At 36.9% G+C, this 20,184-nt stretch overlaps 4 protein-coding genes across 4 annotated transcripts; 3 read left to right on the top strand and 1 right to left on the bottom strand.

Annotated features, from left to right (window-relative positions):
* LOC132180335 (DIS3-like exonuclease 2) lies at positions 1 to 6,738 on the top strand. Its single transcript, XM_059593132.1, has 7 exons — positions 1 to 562; positions 1,254 to 1,657; positions 1,760 to 1,813; positions 1,922 to 1,990; positions 2,769 to 4,997; positions 5,601 to 5,672; positions 5,786 to 6,738. The coding sequence occupies exons 1-7, from the start codon at positions 442 to 444 to the stop codon at positions 6,200 to 6,202; spliced, it is 3,366 nt and encodes a 1,121-aa protein (XP_059449115.1). The 5' UTR covers positions 1 to 441; the 3' UTR covers positions 6,203 to 6,738.
* A 2,476-nt stretch (positions 6,739 to 9,214) lies between these two features.
* LOC132167479 (uncharacterized) lies at positions 9,215 to 14,618 on the top strand. The gene is made up of 7 exons (XM_059578472.1): positions 9,215 to 9,349; positions 9,435 to 9,573; positions 10,865 to 10,966; positions 11,191 to 11,315; positions 12,113 to 12,399; positions 12,479 to 12,569; positions 13,945 to 14,618. The coding sequence occupies exons 1-7, from the start codon at positions 9,236 to 9,238 to the stop codon at positions 14,320 to 14,322; spliced, it is 1,236 nt and encodes a 411-aa protein (XP_059434455.1). The 5' UTR covers positions 9,215 to 9,235; the 3' UTR covers positions 14,323 to 14,618.
* Positions 14,619 to 14,700: 82 nt separating this feature from the next.
* On the bottom strand, positions 14,701 to 16,410 carry LOC132167487 (uncharacterized). The gene is made up of 3 exons (XM_059578484.1): positions 16,299 to 16,410; positions 16,077 to 16,142; positions 14,701 to 15,189 (listed from the first exon to the last, which is right to left on the bottom strand). The coding sequence occupies exons 2-3, from the start codon at positions 16,124 to 16,126 to the stop codon at positions 14,955 to 14,957; spliced, it is 285 nt and encodes a 94-aa protein (XP_059434467.1). The 5' UTR covers positions 16,127 to 16,142; positions 16,299 to 16,410; the 3' UTR covers positions 14,701 to 14,954.
* Positions 16,411 to 16,591: 181 nt separating this feature from the next.
* On the top strand, positions 16,592 to 19,457 carry LOC132162255 (uncharacterized). Its single transcript, XM_059572517.1, has 3 exons — positions 16,592 to 16,782; positions 18,720 to 18,788; positions 19,061 to 19,457. The coding sequence occupies exons 1-3, from the start codon at positions 16,603 to 16,605 to the stop codon at positions 19,256 to 19,258; spliced, it is 447 nt and encodes a 148-aa protein (XP_059428500.1). The 5' UTR covers positions 16,592 to 16,602; the 3' UTR covers positions 19,259 to 19,457.
* Positions 19,458 to 20,184: the final 727 nt, after the last annotated feature.

The following is a 20,184-nucleotide window of genomic DNA, read 5'->3' as shown; positions in this document are numbered from 1 at the left end:
CGGACAAAAGGAATCGAGAGTCGGCGCCTATGTCCCCGCCGACCATTCAACACGTCATTTTCCTCCACCACCACCACTACTACTACCACTATACCTTCCTCCTCCATAATATATAAAACCCCTTGCCCTCTCTCTTCACCTGTTTCTTTTTTTCTTTTTTTTTTTTTTCTTTTTCTTCTTCTTCTTCCTCCTCTTTTGCTTCTTAGACTATTTTTCTCTTTCTCTTCGTATTGTTGGTGTTATTGTTATTACTTTTATTGTTGGTTTCTTCCGGTATATTTTTTTAACCAATCGGAGGATGCCCGGATTCTATCTCAGTTTTTTCTGATCTATCTAGGGTTTCGATTTTTTTCCCTCTCGTTTTCTATTTGTTGGGTGTTTTTTTTTTGGTGGGGGGAGGTGGGTTTTCCTTTTTTCGCGGGTTGATTTTGTCATTGAATTATGAGGGGCGTCGTTCAGCAATCTGTGGTTGAAACGTCTGCGGTGAATTGCGATGGTGACAAGGAGAAGAAGAAGAAGCGCCGATCTAATCGCCGATCTAAGCAAACCCCTCCTGCTTCAGGTTTTTTATTTTTTATTTTATTTCTTTCTTTTTGGAGAGTTTGGTAAATTTATAACTGGATTTTGGGGATTCTGCACTAAGAGTTACTTCGGGTAAAAATATTTTCACTTTTTTGTATCGTTAATGAGCTTCTCTTGGTTGAATTTCATTTCTGGATTTGTGTGACAATTGTGTTAGGCCGACAGAGAGAGATTTTGTTTTCAGATACAAAGATCAAAATCTAAAGTTTTGAGGTGGTTGAGTAAGTTAAGCCAGGAATTAGATTCGTGGTCTTTTTGCCTTTCTTTGTTGACGCTTTTGTCAATGGTCTTGTGGCGTCCGTTTGGTTTCTTGGAAAATTTTATGCTTGCTGAATGCTGATGGCTGGGATTGTCTTGCAACTGCTTATTATGATATGAAGTGCATAAATTCCAGTATAATCTATGCAATTTTGCGGTTTGCAGCCTAAATTATTTCTATCTTATGCCACTTCATACCGCCTTAACTGTTGCTTAGGGCGGTTGCAATCCACAAGTTTTTTGCATTAATTTTGCGATTTAATCTCTATCTCTCTCTGTGAATGGTATAATACCCTTTTGGAAGAAGATTCTGGCTCTGCCCCTATACGAGTCTCTGTACAAATTTCAACCCATCGACCTTGACTGTCATTTTCTCCCCTTATCTCCTTATCTGTTGGTTTCTTGTGGTTCAGTGGATGGAATACGTGGGGAAGCATCAGAGTGCATGGGAGATGGTAGAACATGTAATGCTGTACCTGCATCCTTGAGTAATTCGTCATCTAAGCAGCAAGTAGTGTACATGCATCATCCAAATGAGAATGGATTAACTGGAGTATCCAATGTTGCTTTCTATTCCATGCCAACAATGCATATCAGTGAACAAGCGGACTCCGTGGAGTTGCTAAGCATACCAAATCAGTGTGTATCTGATTTTGGTAGAAGAGCGTTTTCACTATCTTGCTCTGAACCACTTGCTTGTGGATTACCTGGGACATTTACAAACAAGGATCTGTTTCCTTTACCTCACATTGAGGGTTCTCGAAAAAAATATTTTGATCCACACTGGTCCATGGAGGCTGTTAATGAGGCATTAAAGGTCAGTCTGTAAACAGGTCTTGATGTGTAATATATGTTTGAATATTTGCACCGGTGTTGCTGGAGAATGGAAATTATTCTCATTTGTTATCTTCTGTTTCAGAAAGGCGATGCTTTTAGAGCTTTGTTTCGTGTCAATGCTTACAATAAAGTTGAGGTTTGTGACATTTTTTTTGAATAAAAATTATGACGTTTTGGTTTTTCTGAGCTCCTCATGTATAGATTCCTGAATGAATGATATGATGCTATGTTGTTTTACTTGCAGGCTTATTGCAAAATTGATGGGGTACCAACAGATGTTCTAGTTAGTGGATTTGCAGCCCAGAATAGAGCTGTAAGTCTGGATTGGGTTTGGTCTACATATTCTTTGATTGACTCATCTCTTGCATTATGCATTTTATACGTGGAAAGCCTCCGGCTCCTTCTCTCCCCCTCTCAACCCTTCGCCAATTCTACATTTAATGAAGCTGTTGGATTTTGGTTTTACAACATTCCAATTATATTATCATGCTGTATTCTTTTTTTGAATGGAGGTATCGATATGCTTTAGTGATATTTTTAATTCTCCCTTGTGCTGCATGTTGTATACTTTCTGTGTAATTAAGGGCACCTTAACGCTTTTATGATATTTGCCGAGTACTTATTAAAAAAAAAAAATCTCCCTTGTGCTATTGTTATGTGCATTTACATGGTGTACCTTAATTGGTTTTGTTGGTAGTTGGTGATGAGTTAGATCCACCATTGTATCTGTTATGGTACATTGTTTTATATTAAAAACAAGTATATGCTGACCAGTTTTGTACCATTTTTACTATGACACCCTTGTTGGATGCATACACTTCCCTGATAGGATGCCCAGGTTTGACATCCTTCACAAACACCCAGGTCTTAAGCTATACTTGTCTCTTGCGGGTGGGGGCAGGTATCCGGGGTTTACTCTGGTCCACTGAAGGTTGGGGGTTCCATGTCATAAATAAAAATCTGCTATCAGAATTCAGATAAATTCATCATCTAAGTGTTGTCATTGAGATTTTTTTTAATTTTTTTTTTATTTCATTAATTTTGCTAGAGGATGATGCTTATAATTTCTCTGACATGGTTTCTTTATGCAGGTGGAAGGAGACATTGTAGTGGTGAAGGTCGATCGTTTGTCATTATGGACCCGGATGAAAGGGTCAATTGGGTTATGTAACAATGCCCCACAGGTGGAAGATTGTAACTTGCTCCTGGAAGATAGTGATGTTGCTAGTGATAGCTATAAAGGTAAAAGTAAGATAGAGGCAGATTGTGAGTATTTCCGATATAGAAGTTGCCCCTTTCCTGAGAAGAAGAAGCTTTCTTATGGTGATGGTGAAACTGTTCACTTTGACCCGATTATACCAGCTAGTTGTAATACTGTTGATGGAAATTTCCCCACTGCTTCAGATTCTTCACATGTAGATTCTTCCAGTGGGCAAAATGAAGTTATCACTCCAGTGGGGAGGATGTGTGCTTTGATTAGTTCATTCTCGTCAAAACGACCAACTGGCAGAATTGTTGCCATAATTGAGAGGTCGCCCCGTCGAGATGCTATTGTTGGTTATCTTAATGTTAAGCAGTGGTTTTCTTCCCGTGAGTTCTGCAGAAAAGACGTAAAGAAGAACAAGAGTTCATTGTCATTATCTGATCGTGAGTATATACACCTGACTCCAAATGATCCTAAATTTCCAAAAATGATAGTCCTCGTCAAGGGCTTGCCAGACTGTATCAGGCAAAGATTGGAGAAGGGTGATTCAACAGTTGAAATGGAGCTGGTAGCTGCGCGAATTGATGACTGGGATGAAGAAAGTCTTGTTCCACAAGCACATATATTGCATACATTTGGACGGGGAAGTGAATTAGAGCCCCAGATCAATGCAATTTTATTTGAAAATGCGATTCGTTCATCTGAATTTTCTCCTGAATTACTGTCAAGCCTTCCACATATTCCTTGGGAGGTGCCACCTGAGGAATTTCAAAGTAGAAGAGATCTTAGAAATTTGTGCATATTTACTATTGACCCTTCCAATGCAACTGATCTTGATGATGCTCTCTCCATTGAAAAATTGTCCAATGGCAATTTTAGAGTAGGAGTCCACATTGCTGATGTGTCGTATTTTGTTTTACCTGACACAGCTTTAGACATAGAAGCTCAGATTCGATCAGCGAGTGTCTACATGTTTCAACATAAATTACCAATGTTGCCCCCACTGCTCTCAGAGAATCTAGGTTCGCTTAGTCCAGGAGTAGATAGACTTGCATTTTCTATTTTCTTGGACATCAACTATGCTGGGGATGTTGTAAATCGCTGGATTGGCCGTACTGTGATACACTCTTGTTGCAAGCTTTCATATGGACACGCGCAGGACATTATTGATGGAATATTTAATGTGGATAGTTCTAACATCATTGAAAATGGCTATCCCCAGCTGCATGGCCATTTTGAGTGGCCTGATGTAATTAGATCTGTTAAAAGCCTCCATGATGTTTCCAAAATTTTGAAGGAGAAGAGGTTTAGTGATGGGGCTTTACGGCTGGAAAGCACCAAAGTTGTTTTTCAATTTGATGCCTATGGTATTCCTTTTGATATTATGCTTTGTGAACAGAAGGAGTCAAACTTCTTGGTTGAGGAGTTTATGCTTTTGGTAAATAGGACAGCTGCTGAAATCATATCTAGAGCTTTCCCTAATAGTGCATTACTGCGGAGGCATCCTGAACCTAATATGCGGAAGCTCAGAGAGTTTGAAGCATTTTGTTGTAAGCATGGTCTGGAATTGGACACTTCTTCTGGCCGGTTTAATCAGTCACTAGAGCAAATCAAGGAAAAGCTCAAGGATGATGCTGTGCTGTTTGATATTCTTATTTCTTATGCTTCAAGGCCAATGCAATTGGCTACATACTTTTGTAGTGGAGATTTAAATGTCGGTGAAAAGGATTGGGGTCATTATGCACTGGCTATTCCTCTCTATACTCATTTTACTTCACCACTGCGTCGGTATGCTGATATTATAGTACACCGGACACTGGCTGCAGCCATAGAAGCTGAGGAGTTGTATTTGAAACATCAAGGAACATCGCACAAACTTAGCAGGGGAGATGAAGTGGCAAGAAGATGTTTCACTGGTATTCAGTTTGATAGAGATGCTGCTGAATCCCTGGAAGGTAAGGAAGCATTGTCAGTTGCAGCACTAAAGCACAGAGTTCCCTGCACTGAATTACTTGCAGGTGTTGCTGCTTATTGCAATAAGAGAAAGTTGGCAAGTAGGAATGTTAAGGATGCCTGTGAGAAACTCTGCATGTGGGTCCTTCTAAAGAAAAATGAGGTATATTTTATTCTCCCTTTATCCCCTCGAAATTTGCAGTTATTTTTTAATTGCGCTCGTTTTTATCACTGGTGGATTGTGTTTGCCAGCAAGATTGTAGCTAGATTGTCCTACAAGAGCATGCTGCATTGGTTTTATGATTTTTCTCTATGTCTGCTTTTGCCTTGTGCCTTTCTCCTTATGTTGTCCATGGATCCTGCTGCCATAGCTCTGTATACTACAGATATCATATTATATGCTCACATTATGACTTTTATTATCTTTAAACTTGAATTCCAGCATGATGTAGAAATATACATCCTGATTATTTGGCAGGAATATGTGAAAGCGTATGCACTCATTCTCTTTATGAGTAGTCTTCTACTAGACCTGATAGTTTGATGATTCAATGCATTGCAATGAATTTAGTGTTCCAGTCTTGAAGAGTCCTTGATTAGAAGCTTAATGCAAATTAAATAAAAAATTTTAATCTGTCTGATAGAACCAAATACTTTGAAAAAAAGTTAGTGATGTGGTGGTTTGGGTGTTGCTGTCTTTGTGTCTGCGCAGAATATTTTTGTATTTGGTTATTGCTTCATGTTTGGCCTATTTATTGTCCTGCAGATTTTATTTTCAGAAGCAAGAGTATTGGGTCTTGGGCCAAGATTCATGTCCATTTATATTCAAAAGCTAGCTGTAAGTTGTTTTTGACTTTCTATGCATTTCTGGAATAAAGCCTCTCTCTATTTCATTTTTTTGTTTTATGCTTCGCATCTTTTTTTCTAATGCTTTTGCCTTCACGCTTTCAGATGGAGCGGCGGATATATTACGATGAAGTTGAAAGCTTGACTGTAGAATGGCTGGAGGCTACATCCACATTGGTGCTTAATTTATGTCCCAACAAACATTCGTCTAGGAGAGGTAGCCCTGGGAGATGGAAGCCACTTGAAGATGTTGCATTTGTAGTAAGACCATATGATTTGGAAATTGAACCAGGGGTGTTTGAAGGGAGTTCTAATGAACAAGTAGGAGATGCTGGTTTTGTTGCTCAGAATCTGGAGCCCGTTTGCAAATCGGACATTACAAATACTGAAGTTGATCCTGGAGTTTTCCCTCTTACTGTGCATCTCCTTTCAACAATTCCTGTATCACTTCATGCAGTAGGTGGGGATGATGGACCCATTGATATTGGGGTGAAGCTGTACATGAGCTCATACTTAAGGTAATTTGGGTGTTTGGAAGTGTCACAGAAATTATTGGAACTGAAGGAGACACAGGAAATGAAGATAACAGAGCTTTGTATGGAATGGGCAAAGCTCTGTTGTAGATACGAATTAGTGTATAGTTCAAATAGAGTTCTAGAAGGGAAAATATTATGGTTTTTTAAGTCTGTTGATGCTCTATGAATCTATGGTATGCTAAAACATCTGGTGGTAGGTGTAGATAACAACATTGGAGGTTTTGTTGTGGCTTTTTTTTTAACAGAAGCTGCTTGCTGGAATAGGCCCTTGTTTTTGTAGGCCAGTTCCATCCAATATTTCTTGGTTAACTATCTGCTGTCATCTGGAGCTACGAGCTTCAAAGCTAAATGCTGTATTTTTCTTCTTCCCCCTTTGACTGCAGCCCAATAGATTTTTGATTTTGGGTGGCAAGATCTAGTAGTACTCAATCCGGTATGTTCTTGCATTTGTTCTATGTTGTACTGCCAAAACTGGGTGGCCGACTGTTATTCTCAGTTGAATAATATGTTCTCTTCTTTTAAGTGCTGCGTGGGTTATATTTGTGCTAAAAAATGGCTGCCTTTAATATTTGTTTGGTACAATCCCATTTCTGGATGTTTTGGGTTCTAATATAACAATTTGTCCCAATGATGTGTTAGTGATTCACCAGCACCTATTAGTTACCGGCTCTGGATTATATTGGTAGCATTATTTGGGAAATGTTTCGAGTGCTACCAATTTTAAATTTTATTATAATTTTTTTTACAATTTTTTGGGAGCATGAAAGGAGCTCAAGAATCAGTTTTAAACTCTCATGAGGTGGAATTATACTTAATAAAACGAAAGTCACTAGTTCAAATATCTCTTTCTTTCTTGTGTGGACATGTCAAAAAGAATTTTTAAACAATTTATTTTGGCTTTTTGACCCAATATTGAAGGGTGATCTCAAAAGAGAATGAAACATTTTCCTCATTTTGAGTTTTTTGATAAATGCATTAATTGCTTTGAAGTATTTGAAGAATGTGTTCGTGTATGTAACATTGTGTGAAATATTACGCAATTAAGGCTCCGTTTACTTCGACGTAAAATGATTTCCGTCGAAAAATATTTTTAGGGAAGTCATTTTTCTTGAAAATGTTTTCTGCCGAAAACATTTTACGGTGTTTACTGCGCGCACGGAAAATCAATTTTTTTTTAATATTTTCATTTAATTATATTAACCTATAAAATGTAATTTTTATTCACAATATAAAAATATTAATATAAAATAATTTATGTTTGATTGTTAAAATTTGACAAAAACAATCAACCTAACTGAGAATATTTTTGGATTTTCCATTTTTTGAGAAAAAGAAAATAGAAAAATAGAAAACGTATTTTGAAAGTACTGTATCTAAAATGTCCATACATCTAGGTTAAATTGAACACATGAATAGGAATAAGAACTAATTACAAGATAAAAGGCATAAACCGAGATATCAAACAATTAAGAAATCAAAATATATGCTTATAATAAAAATAAGATAATTGGAGTGAATTACAACACTCAAACATAGAAAAAAACAAATGCATAAAACAAACCATTCTTCATTGCATCGCTGCCGCGCGCACTTGGCCAATGACAGCTGCAGCTGCTGCTGCTGCTTGTCACTTCGGTCCATGGAGAGCAAGAAAATCTAGAGAGAAAAATGGTAAAAGAGAGAAAAAGAGGACAGAGGTGGTGGTGGTGAGGTTGAGGGAGTGAACTGGGAGAGAGACAAAGAGAGAGACAAAGACAGAGACCCAGTTGGTGATGTTGTTGTTGGTGAACTTCTTCTTTGGCCATTTTCGTCAAACAGTTGGTGTTCAAAGCCATGGATTGCAATTGCCCAAAGTAACTGGGCCTCTCTTGTGAAAAAGGTTTCAAGTAAACCACTTTTGCACGACTACAATTCTTTTTGGCTCCCTTTTTACATAAGAGGCAGAGGGGGCGTGATGAATTTTTCTACAAACATGAACCAAAGTGGGCAGAACCACGAGAAATTCAAAACAATCATAGCCAAATTCAACCATAAACAGAGCTAAAGCATTTATTCTCTACTCTCTTCCCATAATCGCATCTCATATTCTCTTCGCAGCCAGTCAGAGCAATTCAAGGCAAAAAGCAAGAAAAACAACAGCTACCAACCAAAAACTCCAAAAATTAAACACCAAAACAACTCTAGAAGTTCTCATTTTCCAAAATCCACACCATAGACCCAAAACCCAATCTGTCCCAACTGATTGATACGAGAGTAAAACACAATCGCAGATCTGATACATTAATAGGGAAAGAAACCAAAATCAAAATGCTCCATGAATTCCAGTTGTCCAACAGAGAAAGAAACCAAAATCAAAATGCTCCATGAATCGCTCCATACATACAATTCAACAAAGAAAGAGAGAGATGAGTATCTGCTTCGGATTTGAAGCGTGAAGCTCAGCCCAGAGAGAGAGGAGTTGTGCAGCCTGTGTGTGTTGAGCGTGAAGGTGAAGGAGAAGTTGTAGCTGTGCGTGAGGGTGAAGAGAAATCGTCGGGTTTTTTTGTTTTTATTTCTAATCAGAAGAGCGTCGAGTTGCAGGGAAAATGGTTTACGAAATTAAAAATTGTAAACCATTTTCCTGAAAATGTAAAGGGTTTTTGGTCAAACCGAAAATGATTTCGGTTTGACCACTATTTTACGTTGAAGTAAACACCGTAAAATGCGAAAATTATTTTCTAGAAATCATTTTACGTCGAAGTAAACGGAGCCTAAGAGTAAAAACTGTAGCAATTCATTATTATTATTTTTTATCAGTAATGTTACTCTTTAAATTAATTTTATCACCTATTTTATTTTAAGTGACGTATTAGTTGATATAAAATGAGTGTTGGAAATATATGATAATGATATAAAAGGAGTATAATAAATGGGAGTAAAAAATGGTGAGCTGGCGACCAAACGCCGTGTATATCAAAGTCCTGACTTACGCGCCAAAAAAGAGAAAAAAGCAAATAACTCTTACTCGGTCTGTAGAGCAATGACGTCAGCAATCGGATGGTACGGACCTCTAATCGACCTCTCCAACGCCGCTCTCCACGTCGGCGATTTCGTTCAGCTTCTCGTTCTAGTTCACCGGTCCACGCCTGTTCAGGTCTCTCCCTATCTATGCGTCTGTCTGTGACTGTGTGATTTGTAAGAATTTCCTTCAAAATTTTGTTATTAATTGTTGCATGCAGTATAAGCTGTCGAATGGCGGAGAGGTGATAAGGACACACATTCAGGTCGGCGACAACACGCGACCATTTTTTTCGGTGTCCCTATGGCAGAAACAAATGGCATCATTGGCAGTTGCTGGTGATATCCTACTTCTACAAAGTGAGTTCCACTTTCATTTGTTCTTAATTAGTTAAAACCCTATATATGCATCCAAAATTATGTGGCTTGGGCCCAATGAAAAATGTTATTTGCCCATTTCTTGTGCATAAGGAGTTAACGGATCTCACAATTGGATGTGATAATAATGATACAAGATGAGAGGTGCACATAACGCGTGCAAACAATGCTATTTACAAAAAAAAAAAAAAAAAAATTTAAGCTTTGGATTGTATAAATGCACTTGAGGCTTAATGCAGTACGCATCTTTGAAGTTAGAAATATGAAAAGCTGTGAAATTCAGCTGTAGATCGGTGGTCATTTCACATCACAAAAAAGGAAAAACAAAAGGGGATTACATGGATTAAGTGATGGTGTTCTTCTATGATAGTTCTACTGTTAAGCTTTTAATTGTTTTAGTATAATTTGATGTCTACATTTCACATGTCGGAGTTTTTTAATCTTATGTGCTTTTTAGATGCAACATTCGTTTGATTATTCATGTGTATGGCTTTGAGATTCTGGACATGCATGATAAAATTAAGGGGAAAATACTCTTAAGTCTTATCCCCCATGAACTGTGATAGATCTCAGTCATAGTTGGTATTTAAGAACGATTAAAGTTTCATTAATAGTTTTCCTTTTGGTGGAAGTAACCAATTACAAAAATAACAATGCCTCCTTGGGCTTGGTTTGAGATATCGCTCACCGTTTCTTTTTCTTGCTATTAATATATACACAACTAACACCTCATTCACACTTACTCCCAAACTACCATTTTTGATACCTAACCCCCGTCAACTACGAATTGGTTGCAATGAAATGGTAGTTTAAGGGGGTTGAATATCACAAATGGTAGTTTGGAAAGATAAATGCGAATTAGGTGTCAGTTCATTGGGGTAAGTGTATTCTTCCCTAAAAATAACTTTGAAAATAGAGTTAAAATTCACTTCACCGCATGTAAGTACAAGTTTCGGTAGAAATATAGCTTCTATTTCATCTCTTTCAGGATGAAAGAGCACAAGGCTTTGATGTTTCCTAAAGCTTCGTAGATTTCTGTGTTGCCATTTTGTCAATTGTGCTGTGCTTATGGATCTTATTGTATTTACAGTCTCTGGGATATTCACATTGGATTCTAGTAAATTAGAGTACCTTCTGTCGAACATGTGTTCTATTAAACCATCTTTGTTTACGGTATTTCAATTTTAAAGTTTGATTTTCTGACTTATTCTACTGTTATAATTCTCTTAATCTTATTGAGTTTTGGATTTTAACATCTTTTTGCTTAACTCAGATGTCAAGATTACAAAATTTGGAGGTACTATTGAGGCCAGAACTGTTCAGTGCTCAATGTTACAATGTTTGATCCACCCTCACGAATCACTTTTCTCAAAGGGTATCTCATTTGGTTTTATTTCCTTGGAGACTTTGGGATGTTCTGCATAAATTACTTTGCTATTTACCCTTCTTAGATGATTCAAAATAATTAGTGTAAGACACATCATTCTTCTTATTCCACCTACTTAAAATTTAACTGATTTTAGGCACCAGCATGTAGTTAGTATGAAGTTTATTTAGACAAAACGAAAGGCACATAAAGTAATATCTTTATATTTTTAGGTGTTGATGACTTAATAGCCAATTGTCGAGTTGGGATAACAACAAAGGAAAAGCTTAGGAAGGTGATAGGATGGGTGCAGCAAGCTGGATCCACTCTTTGCAATATTGACTTGCACAGTTATCAAGTACTCTCTTTACCCTTCTATGTTTGCTGCCTTTTCAACTTTCACAGTCTTTTGACATGGCTAATAATATGTAACTGTTGCTTGTGGAACATGGATGCAGACTTACTTTTAAATGAACTAATTTTATGTAAAATGTTTTCTTCTACACTTTTAGTGGCTATGAACATGTGTTGAGCTGTGTCCAAGTGATTTCTATTGCATGCACATAAAATTTCCCATCTTTGCTGCTTTATGTTCTGTATATGCTTCCCCACTTTGTGGCTCTGTTTTCTATGCTTGGCTTCTTTTTCTAGTCTTCAATTGTCACTTCAGTTCACTTATAATGCACAGTGAGTAGAGTCGCATGCTGTGCCCTTTGCTTCTTAATTTCACATTTAATTTTTGGTAATATTATGTTTCCTTATCATGTCTTATTACGTACACATATCCATTATCTAGGTAAAGACAGATTCCTCCATGAACTTACATTCTTTCCCTCTTGAAATAGCTTTCAGTTAGCATATAAGCTCAAAATTGTGCAGGGTATCAGTAGTATTTTTACAACAGACAGATACTAGTTTTATTTGAAGGATTATGCCATCATACTAAATGCTTATACATATAAAACCTTGATACCCCTATTGTTAATGGGAAAGCTTATCTCTTTTCTGTTGCATGTAGACCCTGGGTGAGGAGTGAGTTATTTGCTTTCGGTGATTTTTCTGTATTCAGATGCATCTTCATTTCATATATCTGATCTCCATGTTCGACTGCATCATCTAAATATTTGGACGAATTACTGATAACAACTTGCACAGAAAAAGAGGCATTTTTCAAGAAACTGGAAAGTGGTGGAAGAGAGAAAATCTAGGGACTGTGTTTCCCTTTCAGAGGTATCATGTCTAACAAACTCCTGCAAGGCAGTTTTTCATGCATCGGTTGGGGAAATTTTTCTGCCATTTATCCAGATAGCTCTTGGTGATTTCGAGGAGGAAAAGATGTTTCTCAGCAGGAGATTATATAGAACTGGAGATGATAGTTTAGCGGAGGATCTCATTTGCACTGGCTGCCAGCTGTGTGGTTCCCCGTTGAATTTGGAGTATAGGTATGGAAGATTATAGTCTCCTTTGTTGCAATGGCAATCAGTACGATCACTGAATGCCTTTTACCTTTTATTGAAGCAGGTCCATGTTTGAGCAAAACACCATTCCACTCTATTGCTCAAAAAGTTCAGACCGTCTTCATGCAGTAAGCTTGATATATAGACCCTTTATGGTATGGATTTGTTCTTGCACTTGTTGTGATTTGCCTAATTTTCTGTCCTCATAAATATAATGAAAATGCCACAACTTTTATTCTTGAAGGAAAACCGTATGTTCACTGGGGTTATCCATGTTTATCCCATGCACTGAATTAAACTCTCCACCTATCTTCACAGTATCTTGTCACTTCGCATGTAACAAAATCATTTTGGAGTAATTTACATTCTCTAACTGAAATGGTGAGAGGGAAAGTACTAAGTACTTCAGATTTATTCAGTAGAGCTAGACAAGGACTAATTGATATCAACTAACTTAATGCTCGTTAATGTGGAGAACTGCAAAATACATGAGTTGCAAAAACATGAGGATGTATTTCTCAAATCCCTGAAATAACAATGTATCCATAACCAAGCAGAAAAGAGGAGGGGATCAGTCCATCACTTGGTATGAAGACAAATGTTTTAGAACCTAAAATCTTCCGAAAAAATGGACTTGCAACATTTTAATCAATAAACAATGGACAGACTATTATGTTATTATTATGGTATTAAGATTGTTTGATAGACCTAGTGTGCAGGTGGAATTTCTGGTTTAATGATGTTAAATGCTTATGTTATTATTACATTTTGGGCCTTACACGATTACTTCCTTTATACATAGCTTCGAAAATGGTGATTTCTGGTTTAATGATGTTTTTTCCTTATGTGGTTATTATATTTTGGGCCTCTCAGTAGTACTTCCTTGAAGTACATAGCTTCATGAATGGTGATTTCTATACTACTTCCTGGTCTTGAAAGATAGTGTTTTGAAATCTTGATGACATGGTGATTTAGAAAGCCCATGCTTTCATGGAGATTTAATATTCAGAGGTTAGGACTTAAGATTGGAACTTTGGCATTCCATCACACCCTAAACCATGATACAACTGAAGTTCTTTCTCTGCCTTTTCTTCTGGGAGTATCTGTTATGCATACATGCATGTGCGGGTTGGCTTTTTCCTTTTATTTTTGGCTCGCAAGAGAAATTGGTATTTGCCTCCCTTCTACGTGGTAGATTGCTCTTGCCTCAATTTCAGAAAGAGGAAATCATTACATAGGCCGGATGACAGATTTATTCGATTTATCTCCTTAGTTCCTTCTTATATTTTAATGGCTCATGAGTCGCCAATTTTTGTTGCGGGCATTCTCCCCACTCGTCTCTTCAAGAAACAACCTAAAGAAAAACCGTGCAAACATCTGAATTGAATTTATTGTAATAACATTGTTTTAGATTCTTCTTCATTGTCAACAATAATCTTGTAATTGGCAACTACTTTAGATTTTGTTATTTTTTGCATGTTCTCCTCTGTATTCAACATGGTAAGTGCTAATCTCTGCCTTCAAATGCAGTTATACGTATGGGATGAATCAAAATACTTGCCCCTCCTCGTCAGGAACAAGGCTGCAGAAGTCTTGTTTGGAAACATCAAGGCTGAAAGAGTCTACTTATGCTATAGAGGGCAAAGCCATGACTGGAACCCTAATCCAAAAGATGTTCAAGGTTCTGATTCTTCATATGCACATAAGAATCTCAAATGGAAGGAAAATCACCATTGTGATAAAAAGATGAACTTCTATTCGATTTGGTTAATTTTTCTGAAATTGTTGTTGCAACAAGGAAAAAACACTCCTTTGAAATTTGAAGTTACTGTAAATGCTAGTTTAGATAGGGCAAACGGGAGGTTTGAAATGGTTTCTATGTCAATGCCATGCTTCAGAGCAAAATGATCCGATGTACATTTCATACCTGCAATTGAGGAATAAATGTTACATTGTTTTCGTTTTAATTACCCAGTCTTGCAAATCAAAATATGAACAAGGGGAAGTGTTTGGAGATCTTCAAAGAAGATATACAGTTTTCTTTAAGCGAATAAAAATGATTTTCTTGTGTCAAATGTTCAACTTCGAGTACATTTGGCATCGCAACTTTGCAGACTAAAAAATGCGATTTAAAAACAAATCGCAGAAAAAGCTAACTTATCTCAATTTGCAACCTCACAACTTTGCTGCAAAGCTAAGGTGAACTGAATGTGTAGAAACCACCTATAGAAGCGTATCTTCAACCTAACAAACCAGGCCCCTTCTCCGAGTCTCCAAAGAAATCAATGAAAAATGAACAAGAAGTTTGTGTTATTGACTGATAATAGATTTGCGGCTGATAAATAGTTGGAGTTGTACCACAAACAACTGTAGAGTGATATTTGAAGTGATGAACAAGTGAACAGTGAGAAATCAAAACAAAGGAAAACAAATACCAATTCACCAAAGGACTGTCAAGAACTATTCATCTTTTACAGCCAAACAAGTTGAACAAACTGACAGCTACCAAACATGAGGCATATGAGAATATAAGCTTCAGATCAGGAATCCGCTGCTGTCTCGGCAAGAGAAGCTTCAGCTGCAGAATTTCGAGCTTCTAATAGCTTCATTTGGCGTTCCGCATGTTCTCTTTCACAAGCAGTGATTCCCATGATAATATCAAGCATGGTACCAGTTGTGCCAAAGAACACAAGGGGTGCTAGAGATTTCCGTTTTATACCCACTGGAATTGCTAGCAAAGCCCCTGCCACTGAAAAAACCCATGTGCCTAGTGCGCTGCAAACATTTGACATTCAGTAACACTCATATTTCTATTAAAACACTTTTATTTTCTTGAGCAAATACAGGATTACATAACTAAAAGAAAACAAACAACATGCCAACTGCAACAACAACAAAAAGATGTTCATCTATCGTGTCAAAGAGAAGCTTGAGATGTGACTTTATAAAATGAAGCTATATTTGCAAAATTGCAAGGATTGGAAATAAACAGTTTGACAGAATTTCTTTTTTTCTTCCTTCCAAGATCATAGATGGACAAAGGAATCAAAACAATTGAAATGAGAAGCACCAATATAACTCTGGAAATTATTATGTTAAACAATTGAATGCAAATCAATAAGGTGTGAGTCATAAGCAAAATTCCTGATTTATTCTGCCCCCACCAAAAAGAAGAAGAAGAAAAAAAAGAACTTCAATGATGGAATTTTAGATAAGTAGCATACTTGGTTACTTAGATGTTCAAGATATGCACAGCTCAAAATATCTGAATGACTTGCAGATAGCTATGTGATTGATTGTACTTGTCAAATAAACACAAACAGATCTCTTCGTTACACTTATGCTCATCAAGAATGGGTAACATAACATTAAAATATAACTCACAAAATGGGAAGAACCTGCTTAAGAATCTAGGTTATAAAGAGATTTAGGAAAGCCTATTACACACCTCTACGCCAAAAATGTCATCAACTAGAACCCAACAAACAATCTCAACTACGCCAAAATTGAGGTTAAGTAGAAAAGCATCACAATTTTCAATCCCCATTTGCTGTATTACTAGAGAGAACTCTTAATTCAACACCATAACATAGCAAGAGAGATAAATAGAAAAAAAAAAGGCAAAAAAAAAGGCAAAAAAAATGTGAAAGAAAAATACCGACTTGGAAACTGAGCAGTCTTCGAGCTGCTTGACAGTCTCTTCGCCTCCCATTTCCCCACTCTTCAACCTGTTTCACTCGTCATTGTGATTAAGAACAATCATGAAACTGTATAGTACATGTAAACTTTTTTCTGATTATGGAATTTCGATAACTGAAGTCGATGTAAAGAGCAGGTGAGAAATTTTCAAGTAATACCCAAAAGGCCAAAGCCCTCAAACCTACCAAATCCGAAGCAAATCTCTGAAAACCCCTTTGGACCTGCGAAATAATCCAAGGTTCGAAGCTTGCCTGATCAAAACCCGAGTGAGGAAGACGAAGATGGTACTCTCCGCTGACAAAATGTGATTAGGGGCTCCCCCGGTTCAACTTCGATCCAAGACCCGGCCCGATCCATTGCACCCTTTAATGGGCCTTGCTTTGAAGAAATTACCGTGGGCCTGTGGCGGAAGCCCAATGCTTACCCAGCTAAGCTAAGGTATAAATTTGGTGCAACTCGAAAGGGAAAACTCAAGTTGCGTAATGAAAGATGAAAGGAATAGGAGGGCCGCTTCTATGCATAGGCGATCTGCTCAGCGATCTTGGAGAATCGGACGGTGCTGATCCTCCACACCACCATGAAACCCCTCTCTCATCGTCTTCCTCTTCCATTTCCAGCCCCATTGACACCCCTCAAGCGCAAGCATTGGACCTCACCAAGCTCTTCCAGGTTCACTTCCCGTTCAACTTCATTATATTATTATTATTATTATTATTATTTCCGTTCGTTTAGCTCTCAATTTGTGTGAACTTATTATTATACTAGATCTTAGGGAGTACCCATTAGGAAAGTCGAACCAATTTTCCAATTGCAAAGGAATCTTCTCGAATCAGAAGATTGGTTAACGGATAAGGAACTTTTAAAGGTTATGATGCAAAATTGGAAAACAATGGCTGGAATTTAAGGAAGCACTCTGAGCTTGTTCATATGGGGTTCGTAGTTTCGGGTCAAATTGATTTCTAGTGGTCTTGTTAAAAAGAAAAAGGAAAAAACTAAGTTGGTAGGAGTCAAAAGAAGAACTGGTCTAGACTAATTAATTGTCCTAAATGATCTCCTCCTCTGAAAGATGGCTTGGAATTGTAGCAATATATTCTTAACATTGTCCTTTAGTAATTAACTGGAGTAAGAGTTTCATTTGCCATCTGTAGCACTCAGCTAAACTGAACTGGTAGGATGGCACAATTCATCCGAGTTATTACTTATTTGTGATTGCTTAGTGCTCTCAGATTGTAAAATGAATCACAAATCTTGATAGTGATCTACGCACTTGAAGAGAGTTTCTTTTGGCCTAGAAAGCAGGGTTACTTCAAAATGGCTGAAGTATTTACGTCCGACACGTATCGGCCATGATACGGCTCAGACAATTGGGTTGGGACAAAATAAAACTTTCTTCATAAAAAATGGAGTTTCAATACTTGTTTCAAGTTATTTTGAGTAGAAGAGGGAATCTAATTTATCTGAACATTTGAAGGACCAAATAGCAAATTGATTGATGTTATTTTAGGGATATTTATGGGTATTGTATTTTGAGGTTATCTATGGAAGCTAAATATGGAGACAGTTTCTTTATACTTTAAGTATGTGCTTCTTTCCTATTTATTATTGCTTGAAAATTAGTTTTGGATATTTAATCTTTTAATGCTTGTTATTTATCTTGTTAAAAAAATAAAAAATTTGATGTAAGTAAAGCAGAATACCAAGTTTAATTGTGTTAATTTTGTGGATTTCTTCAGATTCTAAACGCTATACACAAGCTAATGCCTATTTCCAACCACTAGATATGATATGGTGATTTTATTTGCCATCAGCTCTATGTGGAGCCTATCTTTGGTTTATTTATAGGCCATTGTGCTCATACCCTCTACTCACTCTTTCTAGCCTTCCTCTTTTCCTTGTGGGTCTTTTAAGTTAAATCATCTTGCCACTCCTTATGTGTAAAGTGTTAGTGCTACCTTGAAGAACCTTTTGGCATTCATGAAGATTTCTATCCAATATGATGCTCTGTAACAAGCATTACAGCTGAAAAGTTTAAAGTCTTTCTCAACAGCTCATTTACTTTGGACAAGTGAACTTACTGTGGCTTGTGGGATGATAACAAGTATTAGGAGTGTAGCTATCCCATTTATTCACCATTTTCTTATTTTTGAATATAGGCTTTCTAATTTCATTACTTATCAAATATATATATATATATAGGCTTTCTAATTTAAGGATTATATTCTCAATTTCATTGCCGCCACCGGGTATACATAACAATAAATAACTGAAGTATTTATGGTTTACATCTCAAAGTATTGGGTCTCAAACACTAATTTGAAAAGCTCCATATTTCTAAATAATAAATATATGGGAGAGTCGTGTGTTGCATGGAATGCCTTGTAACTCCAGAGTAGACTAACTTTGCTTTGCGTTGCAAATTTGATCCTGTAATTTTATTTTTTCACATGTTGGTTCTGAAGTAACGGTAATCCTAGTAATTGCTGATCAGAAATGTAAGCATTTCAAATCTACCAGAAATGATACTTTCTTCCCAATTTTTATTCACTATCTCCAGTATATATAGATTCTACTGCAAGAAGCATCTAATTCCATTGATCTTGCTTCAGGAAGACTATGACCGCTTGAATGAGGCGCTCTCTGGCACAGACCACTCATGGACGGCTCTAACCCTAAAGGTGAAATTGAAGTCAGGGTAGTATACCTGGTTTTTTTTTTTTTTTTTTTGGGGGGGGGGTTGTTATTTGGGCTTTACACAAAAAAACTTGCAATCATTTCACAGCTGATAGCTTTTCACACAAACATGTGTTACGCCACATGAAACTTGAGACATTGTCTTGTTCTACACCCTCGAGCTGTTTGAAGAATGCTGTTTCCTTGAGAAAAAAAAAAGTGTTTTTCTTTATTCTGACAATGTTGCTAAACTTTCCCACTTTTGTTTTTTTGGTAGTTATGCTCTGCTCTGGAAAATGCAAACAAATTGGTCCATTCCACCAACGCAAATGTGAGGCTGCTGTCAGAGAAGGTTGGAGAGCTCGAGAAAGTAGTCAAGAGAGGAGACTCTGCCTTAGCATCAGCCAAGGCCATCCATCATGTCTGTTTGAACCAAAAGCAAGGACTATTTAGCGGCAGTGAAAATACCAGATAATCATATCAGGATCAAGGTTACTGAAAGTCAGATTTATAGGATGTTTTATGTTACTTGTCAGGAGCTTACAAAAACCCCTCTTCTTTGTTAAAGATCAGAAAGAATGAAGGATATAAAACGTATGCACCGTGAAATGTGAAAGGTTTTGAACATTGTAAGGCTCCCTTTGGCTATACAATATTTGCCCCCCTTGCTTTCCTTTCTTTCTCTTTAACATTGTTTGGTTCACTTTTGTTTAACTGCATATTCTCACATTGGAGCTGTGCAAATAATACTTTTCCTTATATATTATGAGGATAAATTCCTTGGGCGACTTTGTCAACCCAACGCAAAGATCTAAAGGTTCAATATGGGATTTTGTGTGATAATTTATATACCATGTGCTCTGAAAAAAATAAATAAATCAATACCATGTGAGTCAAGTTCTGTGGCCTTGGAACAGAAATTAGAGATATCTTAATCTAGAGCCCAATAACTTTCGCATTTGTCCTACCAAAAGAAAAGCTGACAATTCGTGTTTGCTTGTCGAGTTTGGGTCATTTTAATGTGAAGGCATTTGTATAAAACTATATATGTCAATTCTAATTCATGAATTTCGTGTAGGATTTGTGTCATAAATTGTTAGTACTAATTGTCGTGTGTCGGGTTCGGGTTTTGTTGAGGTATTGGTATTTATTTGATTATATAAGGTCGTTTCTAACCCGATCTATTGAATTAAATAGATTATACCTCACAATTCTAATTCACTAATTTCATGTTGAGTTTGTGTTAAATTTACAGATTATGTAAAAAATTATTAGTCTTAATTAAAAGTTGCTCATAAAAAATAAATGAATAATCAATCATTCAATTCATTAAATACCATACCTAAAGACTACGGCCATGCCTTAAGATCAAATCTACGGAAGTCGGAAGTGCTATGGGAA

Source organism: Corylus avellana, chromosome ca1 (genome assembly GCF_901000735.1).
Source record: "Corylus avellana chromosome ca1, CavTom2PMs-1.0".
Lineage (NCBI taxonomy): Eukaryota > Viridiplantae > Streptophyta > Magnoliopsida > Fagales > Betulaceae > Corylus > Corylus avellana.
Note: the sequence above shows the minus strand (reverse complement) of the source record. Positions and strands in the feature narration are given on the sequence as shown.